We start from the raw sequence: 19,294 nt of genomic DNA on the forward strand, positions 1-19,294 counted from the left end.
TGTCTTAGAATGTAAGGTCCTATCTCCAAAGGCCTCATGATGGAAAATGCTATCCACATCCAAAGAAAGAACTATGGAGTTTGAATGCAGATTGAAGCATACTATTTGCTATTTTTTTTCCTCTGTTGTGTTTTGTTTCCTCTTTCTCATGGTTCTTCCTATTGGTTCTAATTCTTACTTACAACATCATTAATGTGAAAATATGTTGAATAGGAATGTATATGTATAGCCTATATCAGATTGTGCAGCCATCTTGGGGAGGGAGGTGGGGAAGATGGGGGAGAAAAATTCTAAACTCAAAAGCTTATGGAAGTGATTGTTGATAAAGCAAAATAAATTAATAGAATGTAAGGTCCTTAAAGTCAGAAACGTTTTTTTGCTTTGTCAAAGCAAATGATGGTGGTAGCTGTCACTGAGAAGGGGGTATAATTGGCCTGCCAATACTCCTCACCACATTCTCTCCTCCCTAGCCCTTTTGTCTCTAGAGCTTTAATAAACCATACCCTGTAACAACAATTAACTCATTTTTTCAGCCTAGTGGTAATATAGTTTTCAGAGAGGCAGCTAGGTAGCTCAGTGGGTAGGGCTTGTGCCTAGAATCAGGAAGACCCAAGTTCAAATGTGGCCTCAGACACTTATTAACTGTGTGACCCTGGGCAAATAACTTAACCCTGTTTACCTCATTTTCCTTATCTGTAAAATGAGCTGGAGAAGGAAATGGGAAACCACTGTAGAATCTTTACAAGAAAAGCCCAAATGGGGTTACAAAGAATCAGATATGACTGATGACTGAACAACAACACAATGCAATGCTCCCTTGTACCCACTTGGCCTCCTCCTCTGAGGTCTAATACAAAAGACAATTTGTTAACAATAGACTAGTGGTTCCAAAGAGCACAGTCGAAATGTAGGATAGGATAGGGCAGAGTATAGTAAGGCAGGGTAGGACAGGGATTGGGAAAGATGGAGCTGACAGAGATGGGCATGAGGGAATGGAGAGAATCCTGGGAATGTAGCTTCAGTCTAGACAGCCTACAACTCTAGATGATTGGAGAAATGCTTATTGAATTGAAATGAATTGAATTCTTAGTCATGAAAAAGCAACTGTGTACTCCATTGACTCTTAGAAGCCCTTTTTTTTTTTTACTTCCCTGTAGGAAAAAATGATTGCTAGTTTGAAGCAGGAAGGGGAAAATTTTTTTGTAGAGCCCTATTGGATGTATGTATCAGAGGGTTGGTTTTCTTCCTTGGAATCATTAGTGGCCTTTCTCATATAGTACTTCCATCATAAAGTCAAATAGTGGTAGTTGGTGGGCATAGGTTTTCATGTTTATACATTTCATATTTATAGAAAGTCTTTGAAATCTCCACCTGATCAGCTCTTCTGTTCCTTTATGTCATGGTTCTCATTAAATCATGGGTGCTTCATTATTACCAGTCTCAGCCATACTCACCTATTCTTCAATAATCTTACTTCTAAAATTAAAGTAGAATAGCAACCACACTTCTAGATACTAAAATTTTTAAGTTAGCTAATGTAAGGGGTCATCATACTTTGTCTTTAATAGCTGATTTTATTTAACAACAAGAAAAATAACTAGGTGCCAAGGAGCAAAGTTTATTACACTACTATCTTGTATTCAAACTAATTAGGAGGTACCACTGATTCCTATTGCTGAAATGAATATGATAATAATTAAAAGCCCAAAGCATAGTCCAAGGATGATTAATGAGAGAAAAGAAATTAGATGCTAAGGCTTTCTCAGACTTTAACTCACCTAGTTATTAGTTAGTTTTCACATAGCATAATGCTTCACAATCATCTTTTATTAATTAATCTTCAAATAAACACAGAAGAAGAAACTGGGGCAAAGGCAAAGTACATAGGTCACCCCCAAGTCATTCAACAGCATGTGAGCCACAGTCAGAAGATTCACTTCTAAATCTGCAGTCCCAGGTTTACCCCCAATGAGAAACCAATGCCCAGTATTATGGCTTAAATACTCTGTCCATTTTTCTTGTAAAACTTTCCTAATTAATATATTACTCTAAAATGTCTTTAAAGTATTATTATGAAGGAAATTTTGTGCCATTTCCCTTCCATTCTCAAGCCCATTATCCTCATTTAGGTTCTCAAAGGAGTATGCTTAGTCATTTTTCAGTTGTGTCCAACACTTCGTGATCTTATTTGGGGTTTTCTTGGCAGAGATACTAGAGTAGCTTGCCATTTCCTTCTCCAGAAGAAAAGGAATACAGGATCATGGATTTAGAGGTGGGAAGGGCCTTAGAGGTCATAAGTCCTTTTGCTTCATCTATTTTAGGAGCCTTATAAAGGATCACCTCACCTTCGGTCTCTGTCCCTTCCCACCCATGCCATATACTGCTGCTGGAGTAACCATCTTCAGGCATAGCTCTCTTCCTATTATTCCTCTGCTCTAAAATATCCAGTAGCTTCCCATTGCCTAACAAAGCTCAATATCCTTATCCAGCTCTTCAAAGCTTTCCATCACCTGACTTCACTCTTCCCATTGGGAATACCAGTATTCCAGACAAATTGGATAACTTACCGTTTCTTAGGGCCCAGGTCTTCTGCCATCCTTAGACTCTTCCATGGGAAAGGAATCTGACTGAGCAGGATCCAAGGACATGGGGATTAATTTAATTCAATTAATAAACATTCATTAAGTGCCTGGTATGCCAGGTGCTGTGCTAAGTGCTGGGCATACAAAAAGAGGCAAAAGACAGTCCCTGCCCTCAAGGAGCTTATAATCTAATGGGGGACTGATGGGGGTAGACAACAAATAAATATATAGAAAGCAAGCTATCTACAGGATAAATAGGAAATGATTGGCAAAGGGAATTAAGATGGATTGGGGAAGGCATATGTAGGATTAAAGGAGGATGTCACACCCCTGATGTTTAGAGATCCTGCTTTCCAATTTAGTTCAATTCCAAAAGCATCTACTGCTCTGTTATGCACTACAGATGTGCAAAGATCGTTTTAAAAAAGCACAATTCTTGTGTTCAAGGAGCTTACATTCTACTAAAGGAATACAGCATCTACACAGAAAACTATAATGCAAAGTAGAACATGAAGGAGCAAAGGAGAGATCCAGAATATGCAGTTGATGCAGAGGTTAGATCAAACCCCCTTTTTTGGGGGGAGGGAGGGGAAACATGTAGATGGAGAGAACTGAACTGATTGATGAACATCCTCTGAGCACCCCTGACTCCAAAGTTATTCTGCCAAACAAACCCTGTGTTCAGTCAGTCTCATCTGACTTCCATGTGTAAGAGGCTCCAAATCTTTGTCTTTCTCAGGATAAATTCCACAGCCACCAAGCTCTCCAGGTCAAGTGAATAGTATCTGGGTACAGCTAACATACAGCTCATTGTCTAGTGTCAGACAAAGCAGTTAGCAGTGAAGGGTAATATCTTCTTGTATCCTTCTTGTATGAGAGTATGCCCATGTGGTTTATAAACAATAACAGTAGTCTCAAAATTTTGAATTTTGAGAGAAAGACTTTCAAGCTGCAGCAGAGGTAGAGAAAGGGGAACAGGAAAGGCTTTACAAGAGGAGGTGGCATCTGAGCACCTGGCACCTTTGAAGAAAGAGATTTCTAAGAGATAAAGTTGAAGGAAAAGAGGTGAATTCCATTCACATGCATGGAGGTAGGAGATGGCATGTTGAATGCAAGCCATTGTAGTCTAATTTGATTAAAATATCTCTATGAAAGGGAACAATGCAAAGTAATTTTGCAAAGATAGGATGAAATCAGACTGTGGAAGTCTCTAAAGGCAGATGAATTTGTATTGCTTTCCCCTAGAGACAACAGGAAGCCACTAAAAGTTCTTACACAGGAGTTTTTGCTCACACCTTGGAAAAGATGCTTTTTGTTTTAATGATCCCCTTTCTTTTTACAACCCATTTCCAAAAGCAAGATTATTTTAGTAACTATGTAAAGGATGGATTGGAAAGAAGCGATTAGAAGGCAGCAGACAAATTAAGAGGCAGTTACTATATTCACACACACACACACACACACACACACACACACACACACACACAAATTAAGAGGCAATTACCAGGAGAGATGTGATTAGAGCCTAAATTGTAATTTCTTCCCTAAATCTATCCCTCCTCTTAACATCTCTATTTCTGCTTATGGCACCACTGTCTTAAAAGGCACCCAGGCTTGAAAACTTTAAGTCATCTTTGTCTCTTTACTCTCTTCCTTGACAATGTCACTCCTCTGCTCAAAAACCATCAATACCTCCCTATTGCTTCTAGGATAAAATATAAATTCTTCCACCTGTCTTTTAAGACCTTCTATGGTATGCTTTTCCCCTCCTCAAATATTTCTATAGCATTTTATCTTGATCTTTTCCATGCCTGGTTTTATATATAGAAATTATATTTATACAGAAGAATATAAGTTGCTTAAGGGCAAAGATCACATTTTTTTCATCTTTGTATCCTCAGCACCTTTCATGATGCCTGGTGTTTGTTGAATAAATGAATCAGAGTTCAATTTGGGACGTTTTGCAAAAGTAGTGTGGAAGAAGGAAGAAGAAGAGTAGCTAAAGATGAGAACCAGAGAAAAAGAATCATCAGTGGAGCAAATCCTTAGAGGAGACAGGAGAGGAGAGGTGCAAGCAGCGGAGTTAGGAAGGAAAAGGACTGCGCCCTTAAGACTAGACAAAGACCAGTCAAAGAGGCAGGGAGATGCTTATATTCTAACAGGGAAAACAATGTGTATATACATAGGCCCTAGTAGACAGAAGAGAACTTTAGAGGGGAAAGCAGTAGCAGTTGGGTGAGAGATGGGTCCCATTCTTCTTATTTCTCCAATTTATATCCTTCTACATTTTTTGTGGGCCACCTGAAATCCTTTGGTGGGCCATGCGTTGTGCAGGCCTGATCTAGACCTTAAGGCTCTGAAAGAAAAAATCCACTCCCTTACAAGAAATCACAAAAAGAAATGCCCCTAAAAGAAATAGTTAGGACAACACAATACCACGCTTCCTATTTGCTTTGCCTGACCACCTGAGAAATGTTTATTGTTGACACTTTTGTAATAGGAACAGAAGGTTTTAGGGAGGAAAGGATGAAGCCAAGTACAGACATATTAAAAAATATCCCTCCCACCACTTAGGAACAAGGGTTCTATGTTATCTTAGAGATAACCGAAGTTTGTGAGCCAGAAAACTCCAAAAAAAAAGTAGAGCCAGGGTCACAAATTAGCCACTGACTAAGCTGACTGTGGAAAAACAGTGACCAGCTTAATGAGGCTTTCAACATGGAACCACATGATTTACCAAAGGGAATATTCTCTAAGAACAGAGGGAGGGAATAGAGTTCAGTAACTAAGAGTCTGGGCCATTTAATTTAAAACATAATGAATTAAGATCCTAATCTAAACTGGAAGCAAAATACTGTAGGTATTCATAAGCATATATATTAACTAATTAAGGAAGTTTCGATAAGAGTACAAAGATGTTCATTACTTTGCACAATTAACTAAACAGAGGTCTGACAATATGCTACAATTCAGGGGTTCTTAACCTGGAGTCCACGGACAGATTTCAGTGGGTCCATGATGCTGGATAAGGGGAAAAAAAAAATCCATCTTTTCACTCACTCCTAAGTGAAATTTAGCATTTCCTTCAATTATGAATTTTTTTAAAAAAATATTCTAAGAAAGAGTCCATTGTCTTCACCAGACTACCGAATGACCTGACATCAAGATTGATATTAAAACGTTTAAGAATCCCTGCTATAGAGGAAAAGGCCCTGAGTTTAGAATATAAGGACTTGGGTTTGAATTCCAGCTCTGCCAGTCACCATCTGTGTGACCGTGGAGAAGTCCCTTAACCTCTCTTACTCTCAGCCTCTTCACCTGTAAAATGAGCAAGTTAGGTTAGGTGACCTCTAAGGACACCTCCATATCTACATCTCTGGTCCAAATGCTATTTCATTTCTGGACTTCAAATGATACAAATCTCCTATATAGTTCCTATTCATTTCCAAGAGAGGTCTGAATTTTTTTTCTTTGAATATTAAGGAAGAGAAACATATACCCCTTTCCCAGATAAGTTTGCTTACAGTGATGCCTAGGGGCCAGGAGATAACTATGATGGACCTTTGAGGGACCTTCCCAAATAAGTTTTCTCTTTTGCATTGACAACTCATTAATTGAGCTGTTTGTCTTGAGGAATAAATTAAGAATTATTGCCTAATTAAACATCAGGCATTTATCTGTCTACAACAAACACTAATTTCTGGTGAATTTCCTTTTGAATTAAATATGCCATTTATATAGGAAAAGGATAGAACCATTATAATCAGCAGGGTTTTTTAAAATGGATGCCAAATGAATTTGAAGGAATTAGATATATGAATTAGTACATTTACAAGATCCATTTAGTCTTTTGCCAGGAAGATCTGGTTACAGTTCTCTATCAGATTTTAAGCATTTTAAGGTAGGCAAATTCCTCTTTTCAAATAAATTAACTAATTTACAAGGTCACACAGCATTTGAAAAATTACAAAATTGACTCAGCAATTCATTGATCTAAGAAGTGAAAAGCCACTTAATAACTATAGTTAGCATGCTAGTCTTAAGGATTTATTCCTTTTCGAAACTGGGCTGGTAGAGTAGGGAGAATAAAAAGATAGCCATATGGATAGCCAGAAAAATCCCTTCTGACATTTCTTCCCTGAAGTAGCCTTTGCTCCTTTCGAAATAATCAACATTCCTCTAGCCTAAACCCTCCACGCAACCCTTACACAGAGAACAGAGCAAATTGATTTAGGCTTTACCAGAAACTTTAACAATCTTGGCACATAGTAAATGTTTTGTAAATGTTTTTTTTCTTTTCATTCATTCATTTATTATTTGGCTCCATCCATAAATGGACTAAAAAAGCCATTCATTTAAATATTTACTCAGTATGTTCTAGTACAGTCTTAAGTGCCTAAGGAAACAAATACAAAAAGTGAGATAATCTGTGTTCTGGGAGAATTTACATTCTAATAGAGGGAGACCAAAGGTATGGAAGAGTAGTGGCCAGGGAAGTAAATATTCCTCTGGAGAATCAAAGGAATAGCAAGTTGATCCATGCTTCAATCTATTAGCATCCCTGTTTAAAAATCAATAATAGTATTAATCTGGTTACTATGTCCAGAATAAGAGGTGGAAAAAGAGATTGTCGACAGGTCAGATGTCAAGCTGGACTAAGTGGATGGCTCTATAGGAATATAAAAGATGGTCTAGTGCACAGGTGCCATGATGGTCCAGCAACACTCCCTATTATACCAAATAAAAATATAACTGGCAAATATTTGACAAAATATATAAAAATATATAAAACATAGCTAATGTTAATTTGTGGTTTTCTAAGGCAAAATGAGACTTTTGGGAAATTTGACACCACTGGTCTAATGGTCTGGGGCTGGCCAGAAACAGTGGGTTAGGAAAGTTCTTACTCATGCATTCATTCCTCAGAGATAACAGCCCCTGGGAAAGAGTTCTAAAGTTGAGTGGATTAAGATCCACAGAGCTGGGGGGCATTGATTTTGAAGGTCTGCTAATGAGGGTATTCGTTAAGATTGAGAAGCAAGGCAGCAGTGACAGGTCAGGTGGCAAGATGGACTGGGTAGGTGGCTAGATGGGATGTGTAGCATATTAAGTAGGAAAAGTGAAAATAGTGCAGGTTGGCTAGTAACAAGTATAAGTGGTAATAAGTAGGGTCTCTTTCAGAATGTGCCCCTTAAGGAATCAAATTCCAACATGAGTCCCAAAATAATGAACATGTACATACACAGACACCAGCAGAACTAAAGAAAACAATTGAAAAACAGTAAAGTCCTGCAAGTGGTTTCTCTTCAAATTGGAAACTGATTTTGAAAAATGTTTCTGGTAACACACAATTAAAACCAGAACTAATATTAAGTAGGGTTGCATCCCAGAAAGATTCAAGTAGATTTACACATATAGCAAGGGTGTTCTGGTAAATGTTTAACAACTGGCTCTCTGAGGGAGGAAAAAAGCACTCAGAACATACTTTTAAGTTTAATATGCATTATTAACATTTTCTGAATCACTTTCTTAAGTCTAGAGTGGCACTCAACAAAATAATACACCAATGATTTGTAGCATTTATTGATTTCATAGGTATACAGGTTTGCAATGAAAATTTAACAATCAGGAGCCTGTTCAAGCTGGCTCCAGCACACTCCTGAGTACATTCTTTTTAGATCCTCATGGCAGCCTTTTGAGCCAGACAAGATAGGTATTAGTATCTCCACTTGTCTAATGAGGAAAATTGAGGCTCAAAAAAAAAATCTAAGTTATTCGCTAGAGAGTGAACTAAAACTTGTCTTATGGCTCCTAGTCTCCCTCTCTTTGTGAAATGATCATTTCTTTACCTCACTGACTCTTAACAAGGGATCTGTTGCTTTTGCGTTCCCAGGACATCCATTTGGCCAAAAGGTTATACGATTTGGCTGCTGAAACAAGTCCAGACGCCCACATACCAGTGTCCTTGGCACTCTTGAAACTTGAAATGATGTATTTGCTCAAAGATGTTGTGTTTTATAATGTAAGTCTGGTTTCGTATTATTCTCACATACTCTTTAAGAGGGGACGGGGCAGGTCACTTTGTGATAATCATCCTTTTAAGTGAACTGCTCAATTCATTTTATAGGTGTAAATTTTAAGTGTATATTTATAGATATTAATGTATACATGGTGTACATGTGTATATGTTGTGTTGTATATGAGTGTGTGTGTGGGTATGTGTGTATGTATATTTGTGCCTGACCTGTAGTAGAGGATTCTGAACTCATACTGGTCTGATCAGCCACAGTCAGACACATTATACCTTGACTCCAACATAGTGATGCCATTTTGGTCCTCTTTAAAAACAAAGGACAGCAATTCACACACACACACACACACACACACACACACACACACACACACACACATGCATACACACATAAAACAGAAGGGTTTTCTTCTTGTGAGATGTATATGTGTGTATATGTGTACATATGTCATAACTCTTATTTTGAAATTTCAAATTCATATATTTAACTAATAATTACTAATTACTTCCTGTGTCAAAGGATGTTCTAGATGCTACAGGGGAGACCAGGCTCTAAGTAGGGCAAAGCAGCTGTCTATATGCCAACACCTTGGGAAGGGGAGTGGGGCACACCTACTCATCACAACAGTTCAGAGACCACTGTTACACATCTCGTCTTCTACCAGACTGCTCTCTGTAGGATTTGGATGAGAAGGAAGACTCCAGATCAGGGGTGGGCAATCTGCAGCCTTGAGGCCACATGTGCACTTCTAGATCCCTAAGGGTAGCCTTTTGACCGAATCCAAATTTTACAGAACAAATCCAAAAGGATTCAGTCAAAAGGCTGCACTTAAGGATTTTCAGACTTCTTTTTTTTTCTTTTGGTGAGGCAAGTAGGGTTACGTGACTTGCCCAGAGTCACACAGCTAGTGAGTGTTATGTGTCTGAGGCTGGATTTGAACTCAGGTCCTTCTGACTCCAGGGCCAGTGTTCCATCCACTGTGCCACCTAGCTGCCCCTACACTTAAGGATTTTGAAGGCCACAGGTTCCCCACTCCTGCTTCAAGAGAAGGTGAAAATGTAGGGTCCTAGGGTCCTTCCAGTGGAAGTTGAAGAAGGAGGAAGAAGGGATGAGACATGCCCTATATCCCAGCAGGATTACAGTTGTGAGACTGTCTCTCACAGGGCCTACTAATACAGTCCCTTCCTTCTCTTCCTATCCCTTCCTCCCACTGCCAACTGAATTTGCCCAGATACTGAGATTCCTAGTTATGTCTCTGAAGAAGATAAAGTTACAGAACATACAATCCCTGCCAGCAAGGAACTTACATACAGTCCAAAAGGGTGATATACAAGTATCTATGGTAATGTAAAGCAAAGTGCAATAAATGTCTTATAAATAATACAAATCAAATTATATAAAAATAGAAATCAGAAATAAAGGTAATTGATAAAATACTTTCATGCTATAAAATGAAGAAATATGCAGGAGAAGATGTATGACCAGAAGAAAAAATAAATAAAAGATGAGCTGCTTATGTAGCAAGAGAGATTATCAGGATACAGCCTATGTACTACATTGGTATCCAGGCAATGTTGAAGGAGTTAGACGATGGTCACCAGCACTTTGGGTTGATCACTAGCAGAAAACTAAGGGAGGGTGTGAACTAGAGCTACACAGGATGGGCGTGCATACAAGTTTGTAATCTGTAGCATGAAGAGAAGACCCACATCGGTGACATCATAGAGCCATTCAAGAAAGGTTCAAGGTATCAAAGTCATGACACAGGTAGGCCTAGGGAAGTCCCCAGTCCTGTGGCCTACTAGTGCTATCTATGGAGAAATGATTGGAATTTTCAGTGATGGAGGGGTATCTTTGCTACAGATTGTGTAGACTCAGAATGAGGAGGAAATCTTTTACTAAACTTCTGCTAATTTCCACTCAACATTCCCTTCCAATGCCTCCTTGTGGAGTGGTGGAGCCTTGAAAGGCTATGGGCATTATACTAGGCACTGGAAGAAAGGGTTAAAACTCCTCTCAATATATATTTGGAGGTCTTATCTATACAAGAAATAATTGCTGCTCTTGTGGAACTTTTAGTCTAGGAATTCAATTCAACAACCATTTATTAAGTGCGTACTATATTTCTGACACTTTTAGGCACTGAGGATATAAGACAGAATAAACACTCCCTGATCTCAGGGAATTTATACTCTTTTTTTGTTATCGATATTCTTTTATTTTTACACAATCTGCATTTCTTAATATATCCCTCTCTTCCCCTGCAAATTCTTGTAAAAAAGATTTTTATTACACATGTGCACATACATATACACACATGCATACTGAGACATACACTTAATGGCTGTTAACCTCAGTTTCCTCATCTGTAAAATGAGCTGGAGAAGGAAATGGCAAACCACTCCAGTATCTTTGCCAAGAAAACCCCAAATGGGGTCACAAAGAGTTGAACATGACTGAAAACAACTGAACAATAACAAAGAACTCAAGAGCTGAAGTTTGGGAAGAAAAATATTCTAGGTACAGGAAAAAGCACTGGCAAAAGTACAGAGTCAGGGAAGCACAGGGTATGCTCAGGGGACAGAATAATCCAGTTGGGTTGAAGTAGAGCATAGAATATATGGCAGAAAAGTATTATGACTATGACTAAAAAGGAAGGGCAATGATATGATGAATAATTCAAAATCTCAACATTTACATTGCTAAGCTACTTTTTTTTTCCTCAACAGCTTCATATGAAATGGAAACAGCTGAAATTGGATGTCACCCTCGGACCCTACTGGGATATATTCATAATTGGTGCCATTGTTGTTTTGCTGATGTTATTGCTTAGAAACCGGCCAGATTAAGGTGGCAATCAAGTGAAAATCTGCTAGCAGAATCCATTCATTTCTGGACTTAATTGCTGAGAACTCAACCAGTGAAAAACACTAATCACGTAAAAAGCCTGATAATAGATTCCATTCAATCCTGGGAATCCTTCTCCTAATAAAAAGAAAAAAATTCCCCACTTAAATACGTGTTTGTTATGTAAATCCAGAGGAGGCATGCCCAAATAACAAAATCAGCCTCATTGAAAAAGAAAGTTGACAAAGCCTGGTAACCATTCTAGAAGGAAACACAGTATTGATAACAACAGCAGTTGTTCCCAGTGGAACACTGGGACTGAGATTCAGAAAACCCAAGTTCTGTTCTGGCTTCTGCCATTCTGTGATTCTCAGGTTTCTCATCTGTAAAATCAGGACAACCACCTTGCCTGCTTCGCAAAAAAAGTTATTATGAGGATGAAATGAGAAAATGATTGAATATGCTTTGTAAACTTAGTGTAATGTAAATATAAGCATGTTCTCATTATTATTATTAATAATAATCCAGCTCTGTAGAAGAACCTCCTAAACCACAAATACCCAGTGTTTTTCCTTTTGATTTTCCCTTAGACACCAAGGAAAGGCAAACAGGGGTTGCTTCTAAATGATTTGCTAACATAATGGACATGTAGGACCATGAAAGTTGATATGACTATTAAAACAGAGAAGGTAGCCCTTTATACTTCACACTATATTTAATGCTCTCTCAGTGAGGAAATTTGTGCTCTTTTGGGTTCTGGGAGAGTTCTACTTTGTAATAAGAGCATTTGCTCAGTGGGCGCTCATCCTTTCAGTTTAACTGCTCCTTCCTTCCTTACTCAAGGAGGATAGCAGAGAGAGAGAGAGAGAGAGACCGAAGAGCAGATGAATGTATCATGACAGTCACTACAGGAGTAGTCAGTTGGTGGGAAAGGAATGTGGTGAGCTGAAGGAAGTCTTCCCTGAAACTTTTATCTTTGAGAACAAAATGTTTAGAGGTGGATCCTCTAGTAATATGGCCACTAGGTGTGACTGTGGAAAAACAAGACATAGCAGACTGAATGGGAGAAATTGATATTTCATATCCACCCCAGGAGAAATCCCATTGACCTGGAATTCTAACCCTGCAATTCAATTTTATCAATAAATGTATTTTAATTTATATGTGAGTGATTCTTTTGGTGTCACATTAAGTTGGAAAAGATTGCTAGAGAGGATTTTCAACTTATGAATTATTGTAGTTGATATTCATATCCCTAAATTATCTGGGAAAAGACACTAAAAGGGAAAAAATCTGGGAAGACTTGAAGGTCCTATTCATTCTATCAATCATAGAAGTGGTATACTTACAGTAGTGTGTGAAATGGAAAGTTTTTGACTGAAAGGAAGAACTAGTTACTCCCCTTGCCTACCCCACTCCCCACACTCTTGTTGGCAGCATCTTTTGTTCCTAGATCCTGCTTTAGGTCTAGGACTTCTCTTTAGTCCATGCTCTATCCCATCCCCAGAGTGATGGGTTTTCTGTTAAACCTTCCCTGAGGGATGGATAACTAACTGCCTGAGGCACCACTTCAGATACCAATCCAGCATCCATCAATCTACCAGGCTTCAAACATAGGCTGTTCTGGATTCACTTGTTCTCTGCTTTGGGGAAGCTATAAAAAAATGTATCAACATCTTTTCTGTCTAGCTCCAAGGCTCCAGCTCCCACCTCTCTCTTCTCTCTCTCTCTCTCTCTCTCTCTCTCTCTCTCTCTCTCTCTCTCTCTCTCTCTCCCTCTCTCTGTCTCTCTCTCTCTCTCTTTCTCTCTCCCTCCTCCCCCCACCTTATGTCAAGAAAGACTAAAACATAAACTTAGAAGAAGACAACAATGTTTAAAAAAAGCCACAAACAAAACCTCAAAGAAAAATGTTAATTGGACCCAAGACCACCAAGAATTCCTGGAAGAGTTAAAGAAATAGGTAAGAGAGGTAGCGGGAAATTTGGGGAAAGAAATGAGAGTGATACAAGAAAATTATGAAAAGAGAATTAACAGCTCTGTAAAAGAGGCACAAAAAATTACTGAAGAAAATAACATCTTAAAAAACAGAATTGGCCTAATGGTAAAAGAGCCACAAAAATTCACTGAAGTAAAGAACTCCTTTAAAAGTAGAATTGGCCAAATGGGGGGAAAGATACAAAACCACAATGAAGAAAATAAATCAGGCAAGTGGAAGCTAATGACTCCATGGGACTTCAAGAAATAATAAAACAAAATCAAAAGAAAAGATAGAAGAAAATGTGAAATATCTCATTGGAAAAACAACTGACCTGGAAAAATAGATTGAGGAGACATAATTTAAGAATTATTAGATTACCTAAAAGCTATGATAAAAAAAAGAGCCTTGACATCACATTTCAAGAAATTATCAAGAAAAACTGCCCCAATATCTTAGATCCAGTGGGTAAAGTATAAACTGAAACAATCCAACAATCAGCTTCTAAAAAAGATCCCCAAATGAAAACTACCAGGAATATTATAGCCAAATTCTAGAGCTCCCAGGTCAAGGAGGAAATATTGCAAGCAGCCAGAAAGAAATAATACAAATACTGTGAAGCCATAGCCAGAATCTCACAAGATTTAGCAGCTTCCACACTGAAGTATTGAAGGGCTTAGAATATGATATTCCAGAGGGTTTCAAGCTAAGATTACAACTAAGAATTACCTACCCAGCAAAACTGAATACAATCCTTCAGGTGAAAAAATGAATACTAAATGAAATAAAGGGCTTCCAGGTATTCCTGATGAAAAGACCAGAGCTGAATAGAAAATTTTACATTCAAACAGAAGACTCAATAGAAGCATAAAAAGGTAAATGAAAGAATAATCATAAGGAACTCAATGGGAAGATGATACATGTAATTCATAAAAACTTTATCATTATTTAGGGCAGTTAGAAGGAAGTCTGCATAGAGGGCATGGGTTTGAGTCAATTATGTTGGAATGATCTACAAAAAAGTGAGAAAGAGGGTGTCACTAGGAGAAGGGAGAGGTAAAATAGGGAAAATTTTCTCACATGAAGGTGGACAAGGAAGAGTTTTTATAGTGGAGAGGAAAAAGGGGGTGATGGCAGGCAATACTTGAACCTCACATCAGAACTGGTTCAAAAAGGGAAGAACATATACATACATACATAATACACACACACACATATACACACACGTACATACCTTACTAGATAAGGAGATAGGAGGGGAGGGTATAAGAAATATCAGGGAGATGATAAGGGGGAAGGCAGATTAGGGGAGGCTGTGGCCAGAAGCAAGAGAAATGCACAGTTAGTGATCAGAACTGTGAATGTTAATGACATGACCTAACCCATAGAATGGACATGAACAGCAGAATGGGTTGTAAACCACAATTCAGCTGTGTACAAGAGACAAACGGGACAGAAAGACACACCCAGCACTGAAATGAAGGGCCAGAGCAGAGTCTATTATGATCTCAGACAAAGCAAAAGCAAAAATAGAACTGATTAAAAGAGATAGCCAGGGAAACGATATTTTAGTAAAAGGTATCACAGACAATAAAGTAATCCAAAAAATTGTATAACAAGTTTCTTTGATAAAAGTCTCCTTTCTCAAATATATAGGAAATTGAGTTAAATTTATAAAAATAAAAGCCACTCCCCAAAGATAAATGGTCAAAGGATTTGAACAGGCAGTTTTCAGAAGAAATCAAAGCTATCTATAGTCATATGGAAAAAAATAATGCTCTATATCACTTTTGATTAGAGAAAGATAAATTATAACAATTCTGAGGCACCACATCACACCTATCAGAAATGACAAATGCTGGAGGGGATGAGGGAAAAATGGGTACACTAACTGATCCAGTCATTTTGGAGAACAATCTAGAACCTATGCCTAAAGGGCTACAAAACTGTATATACCTTTTGTTGGTTTGGGGGGGGGGTTTGGCTAGGCGATGGGGTTGAAGTGACTTGCCCAGGGTCACACAGCTAGTAAGTGTCAAGTGTCTGAGGCCAGATTTGAACTCAGGTCCTCCTGACTCCAGGGCCAGTGCTCTATCCACTGCACCAACTAGCTGCCCTGCATATACCCTTTGACCCAGAAATACTGCTACTAGGTCTGTATGACAATGAGATCAAAGAAAAAGGAAAAAGATCTATATGTACAAAAATATTTATAGCAGGTCTTTTTGTGATATCAAAGAATTGGAAATTGAGGGGATACTCATTAACTGGGAAATGGCTGAACAAGTTGTGCCATATGATAATGGTGGAGTACTGCTGTGCTCCAATGATATGACAAGGGGTGAGGTTTCAGAAAAAAAACATAGCAAAAACCTATGTGAACTGATGCAAAGTGAAATGAGGAGAACCGGGAAATCATTGTGTACATTAATAGCAATGTTGTAATGATGATCAAGTGTGAAAGACTTGGCAACTCTGATCAATACAATGATCCAAGGCAATTCTAAAGGGCTGATAATGAAAAAAATGCTATCCTACCTCCAGAGAGAGAACTGATAAACTCTGAGTATAAATTGAAGTATTATTTTCTCACTTTTTTATTTTGCTTTTTTGTGATATGGCTAACATGGAAATATGTTTTGCATGATTTCACATGTATAATTAATACATTACTTGCCTTCCCAGTAGTGGGGGTAGGGGTGGGGGAGGAGAGAATCTGGAACTCAATTTAAAAAGAAAATGATGTTAATAAATTAACAAATAAATAAAAATAATGATTTTTTAAAAAAGACATAGGAAATCTTTGTCACCAAAGTTCTTGTCAGAAATGGTTTTATCTAGAGAAATTATGCTAAAGAAGCATGACTATCTGCCTTACCCCTGTACCCTAAAGATTACTGGACCTTTATGTCTGACCTGCAGTTGAAATTTGGCATATGTGTTGTCTTCCCATCAGAATTTATGAAGTGCTCAGGAGTAATAACTATCTCCTTTTTCTATTTCTATCTCCAGCACTTAGCACAGTGCTTGACACATAGTAATCACTTAAGTGCTTTTTCATTCATTCATTTATTCATTTGTCCATTCTGGAAACCCTCCTCTGGATACTCACCAGCTTATAATTGTCTTTCTGAAACTGTGGTTCCTAGAACTGAACACAATATTCTGGTTAAGGTCTATATAGTGGATTTATCACCTTGTCATTGTTAAAAGCAACACCTCTCAATGCAGTGCAAGATCACGCTAGCTTTGTTGACCGCCATGTTATACAACATGCTGACTCTTATCAAGCTTGAAGTCCACTAAAATCCCCAGTCACCTTCTAAAAGAAACCCCAAAATGTAAAGTAGAAGGGACATCATACCCAAAATCCAGAGGTTCCAAGTCAAAGAGAAAAAAAACCCCAAAACTCTTAGAAGCCAGGAAGAGTCAAGTACCAAGGAACCAGATCTCACCAGATCTGGTGGCCACTATTATAAAGACATCTTGGAGTACAGTCTCCTGGAAGAGCAGCTTATTCTGCAAAACTGAATATAATCTTACAAGGAACAAAGGATCTTCTCTGAAATTTATGACTTTCAAGCATTCCTGTTGAAAAGACAAGAACTGAGTAAAAACTTTGAAATGCAAACACAGCTGTCAAGAGAAACTCAGAAAGGTAATACATTTCAGTAAATGAAAGAAATTAATGACCAAAAAGAAACAATGATAAAGTTTATATTCTAATAAGGGGACAAAAATAAAATGAACTTGCAGACCCTTAAAGTTTTCAAAAAGTCATATAGGAAGTTAACTAAAACAGAGAACTTGGAGTTGGAGCTATTTTGATGATATTAAGAGAGGAAATAAAAGAGAAGAGGAAAATAAAACACTAGGAAAGAAAATCTGTTTGCTGTGGCACATAACAATAAAGCTTTTGTTTGCATCATCTTCCTGAGTACCAATTTCCTGTAAATTCCTGAACCTAGGTCTTTGCTTTAAAGTGAGCCATGAGGCCAAATGAAGCAATCACCAACATTGATCACATTTGTGTTCTACCATTGTTTTCTTCTTCATAAAGAGAAGAGAGAAAAAAGGGAGGGAAAAGTACAAGGTGATAAGATGAAAGGAAATACGCAATTAACAATCATAATCATGAATGTCCATGAGATGAATTTACCCTTAAAATGGAAAAAGATAGCAGAGTGGATTAGAAAGAATGCAACAGTATACTGTGCACAAGAGAAACAGTTCAAACATAAAGATTCACATAGTTTCAAAACAGGGGCTAGAGTGGAATTGATCATGTGTCAGGTGAATTTTAAAAAGTAGAGAGTAGTGATTATAATCTCAGACAAGGAAATAGTAAAAAAAAAAAAGAAAGAAAGAAAGAAAAGAAATTGCTAAAAGATAAAAAGGGAAACTTCTTTATGCTTAGAGACATTATAGTGAAAGAATGTCAATATTTGATGCATATACACCAAATGGTATAGTATCTTATTAAAGGAAAAGTTAGCCAAATTAAAGGGGAAAATAAACAGCAAAATTATAATACTTGAAGATTTTGATGTGACCCTTCCAGAGCTAGACAAATCTAACAAAAGGTAAATAAGAAAAAACTTAACGATCTGAATAGAATTTTAGAATAGCTTAATCTGATGTATCTGTAGTGACAAATGGCAATCAAAAAGAGTATACCTATTTCTAAGCTAAGCATGGATGGCATCTTTGTGAAATTCATAAAAAGCATAACAAGTGTGTTTTGAAAAAGCTCTAATCTCAAGCTAAATACTTTGATTTTAAAGAATTTATGAGTCAAGAACAAATCACAAAAACAATATATCATTTCAACAAAGAAAAGAACAACCGTGTGACAACATGCCAAAACTTTTGGAATGCAGCCAACTCAGTCTGTAGGAGAAAAAAATATACATCTCTAAATATTTTTATCTATAAAAGAGAGAATTGCAGTTAAATTAATTTGGCATACAGCCAAAGGAACTAAAAAAGCAACAAATAAAGATAACCCCCCACTAAAATGGAAATTCTGAAAAATCAAAGAATAGGTTAACAATATTGAAAGCAAAATAAAATCATTAAATTAGTAGATAAAACAGGAGATTTTTAAAAGGTTAACAAAAGAAATAAACTACTAATTAGTCTGACTTTTTTAAGTGAGAAGAAATTTTCAGCATAAATGAAAAAAAGAGACTTCATCACAAATGAAGAGGAAACAAAGGAAGTTATTAGAAACTATTTTTGTCCAAATATATGCCAAAAAATATTACTTAATTGAAAGAGATGAATCTTTACCAAAATATGAAATACTCTTTTGTTGTTGTTCATCCTTTATTTTTGAAGAAGACCAGTGATATCACAAGGGTGGTCTTGACTTGACTATGAATTGGATTTAAATGAGGCAGAGTTGTACAGTTGTCAGCCTCACTCTCTTTTGCAGAGTCATTGAACTCCAGTGACAAAACAAAAGTCAAGATAGCTGGTGATAGCCCAGGATGCAGTGGATGACCTTGGCATCTTCAATGTCTAACCAAGCTCTAAGTGCTCCCTAGCACCTGCTTCAGTCACTTTCATGGCCTTTGGAACAAATTATACTCATCTGCCATTCCACGAAGGGAAAGTCTTCATATGCTTGGGGTAGACATCCCCTTACCTCAACAATGGATCTGAAGACTCTTGGTTACCCTCAACATGGTTTAGCCCATCTGCTGATGGTCTTACTGGGGTGTGGCCACTGTGTATGCTACATTTTCTTAGAGCCACAGGCGAAAGTTCAGTGGCAGTTGAACACCAGAGGTGGATGAGCAGCCCTGAAAAGGACTCATCAAGCCTTCATGCCAGAGGTGCTAGTTTTCCTTGAA

At 37.6% G+C, this 19,294-nt stretch overlaps 1 protein-coding gene across 3 annotated transcripts in view; it reads left to right on the forward strand.

Annotated features, from left to right (window-relative positions):
• Positions 1–11,532, forward strand: part of SEL1L2 (SEL1L2 adaptor subunit of SYVN1 ubiquitin ligase) — a 164,380-nt gene extending 152,848 nt beyond the window's left edge. For all 3 annotated transcript variants that reach the window (XM_078149715.1, XM_078149714.1, XM_020986232.2), the window contains 2 exons: positions 8,476–8,604; positions 11,344–11,532. In XM_078149715.1, the coding sequence (XP_078005841.1) occupies positions 8,476–8,604; positions 11,344–11,463 (249 nt within the window). In that variant the 3' untranslated portion in view covers positions 11,464–11,532. The remainder of the gene's footprint in view (positions 1–8,475; positions 8,605–11,343) is intronic.
• Positions 11,533–19,294: the final 7,762 nt, after the last annotated feature.

Source organism: Phascolarctos cinereus, unplaced genomic scaffold, assembly GCF_003287225.1.
Source record: "Phascolarctos cinereus isolate Bilbo 61053 unplaced genomic scaffold, phaCin_HiC Scaffold_2;HRSCAF=192, whole genome shotgun sequence".
NCBI classification, from domain to species: domain Eukaryota; kingdom Metazoa; phylum Chordata; class Mammalia; order Diprotodontia; family Phascolarctidae; genus Phascolarctos; species Phascolarctos cinereus.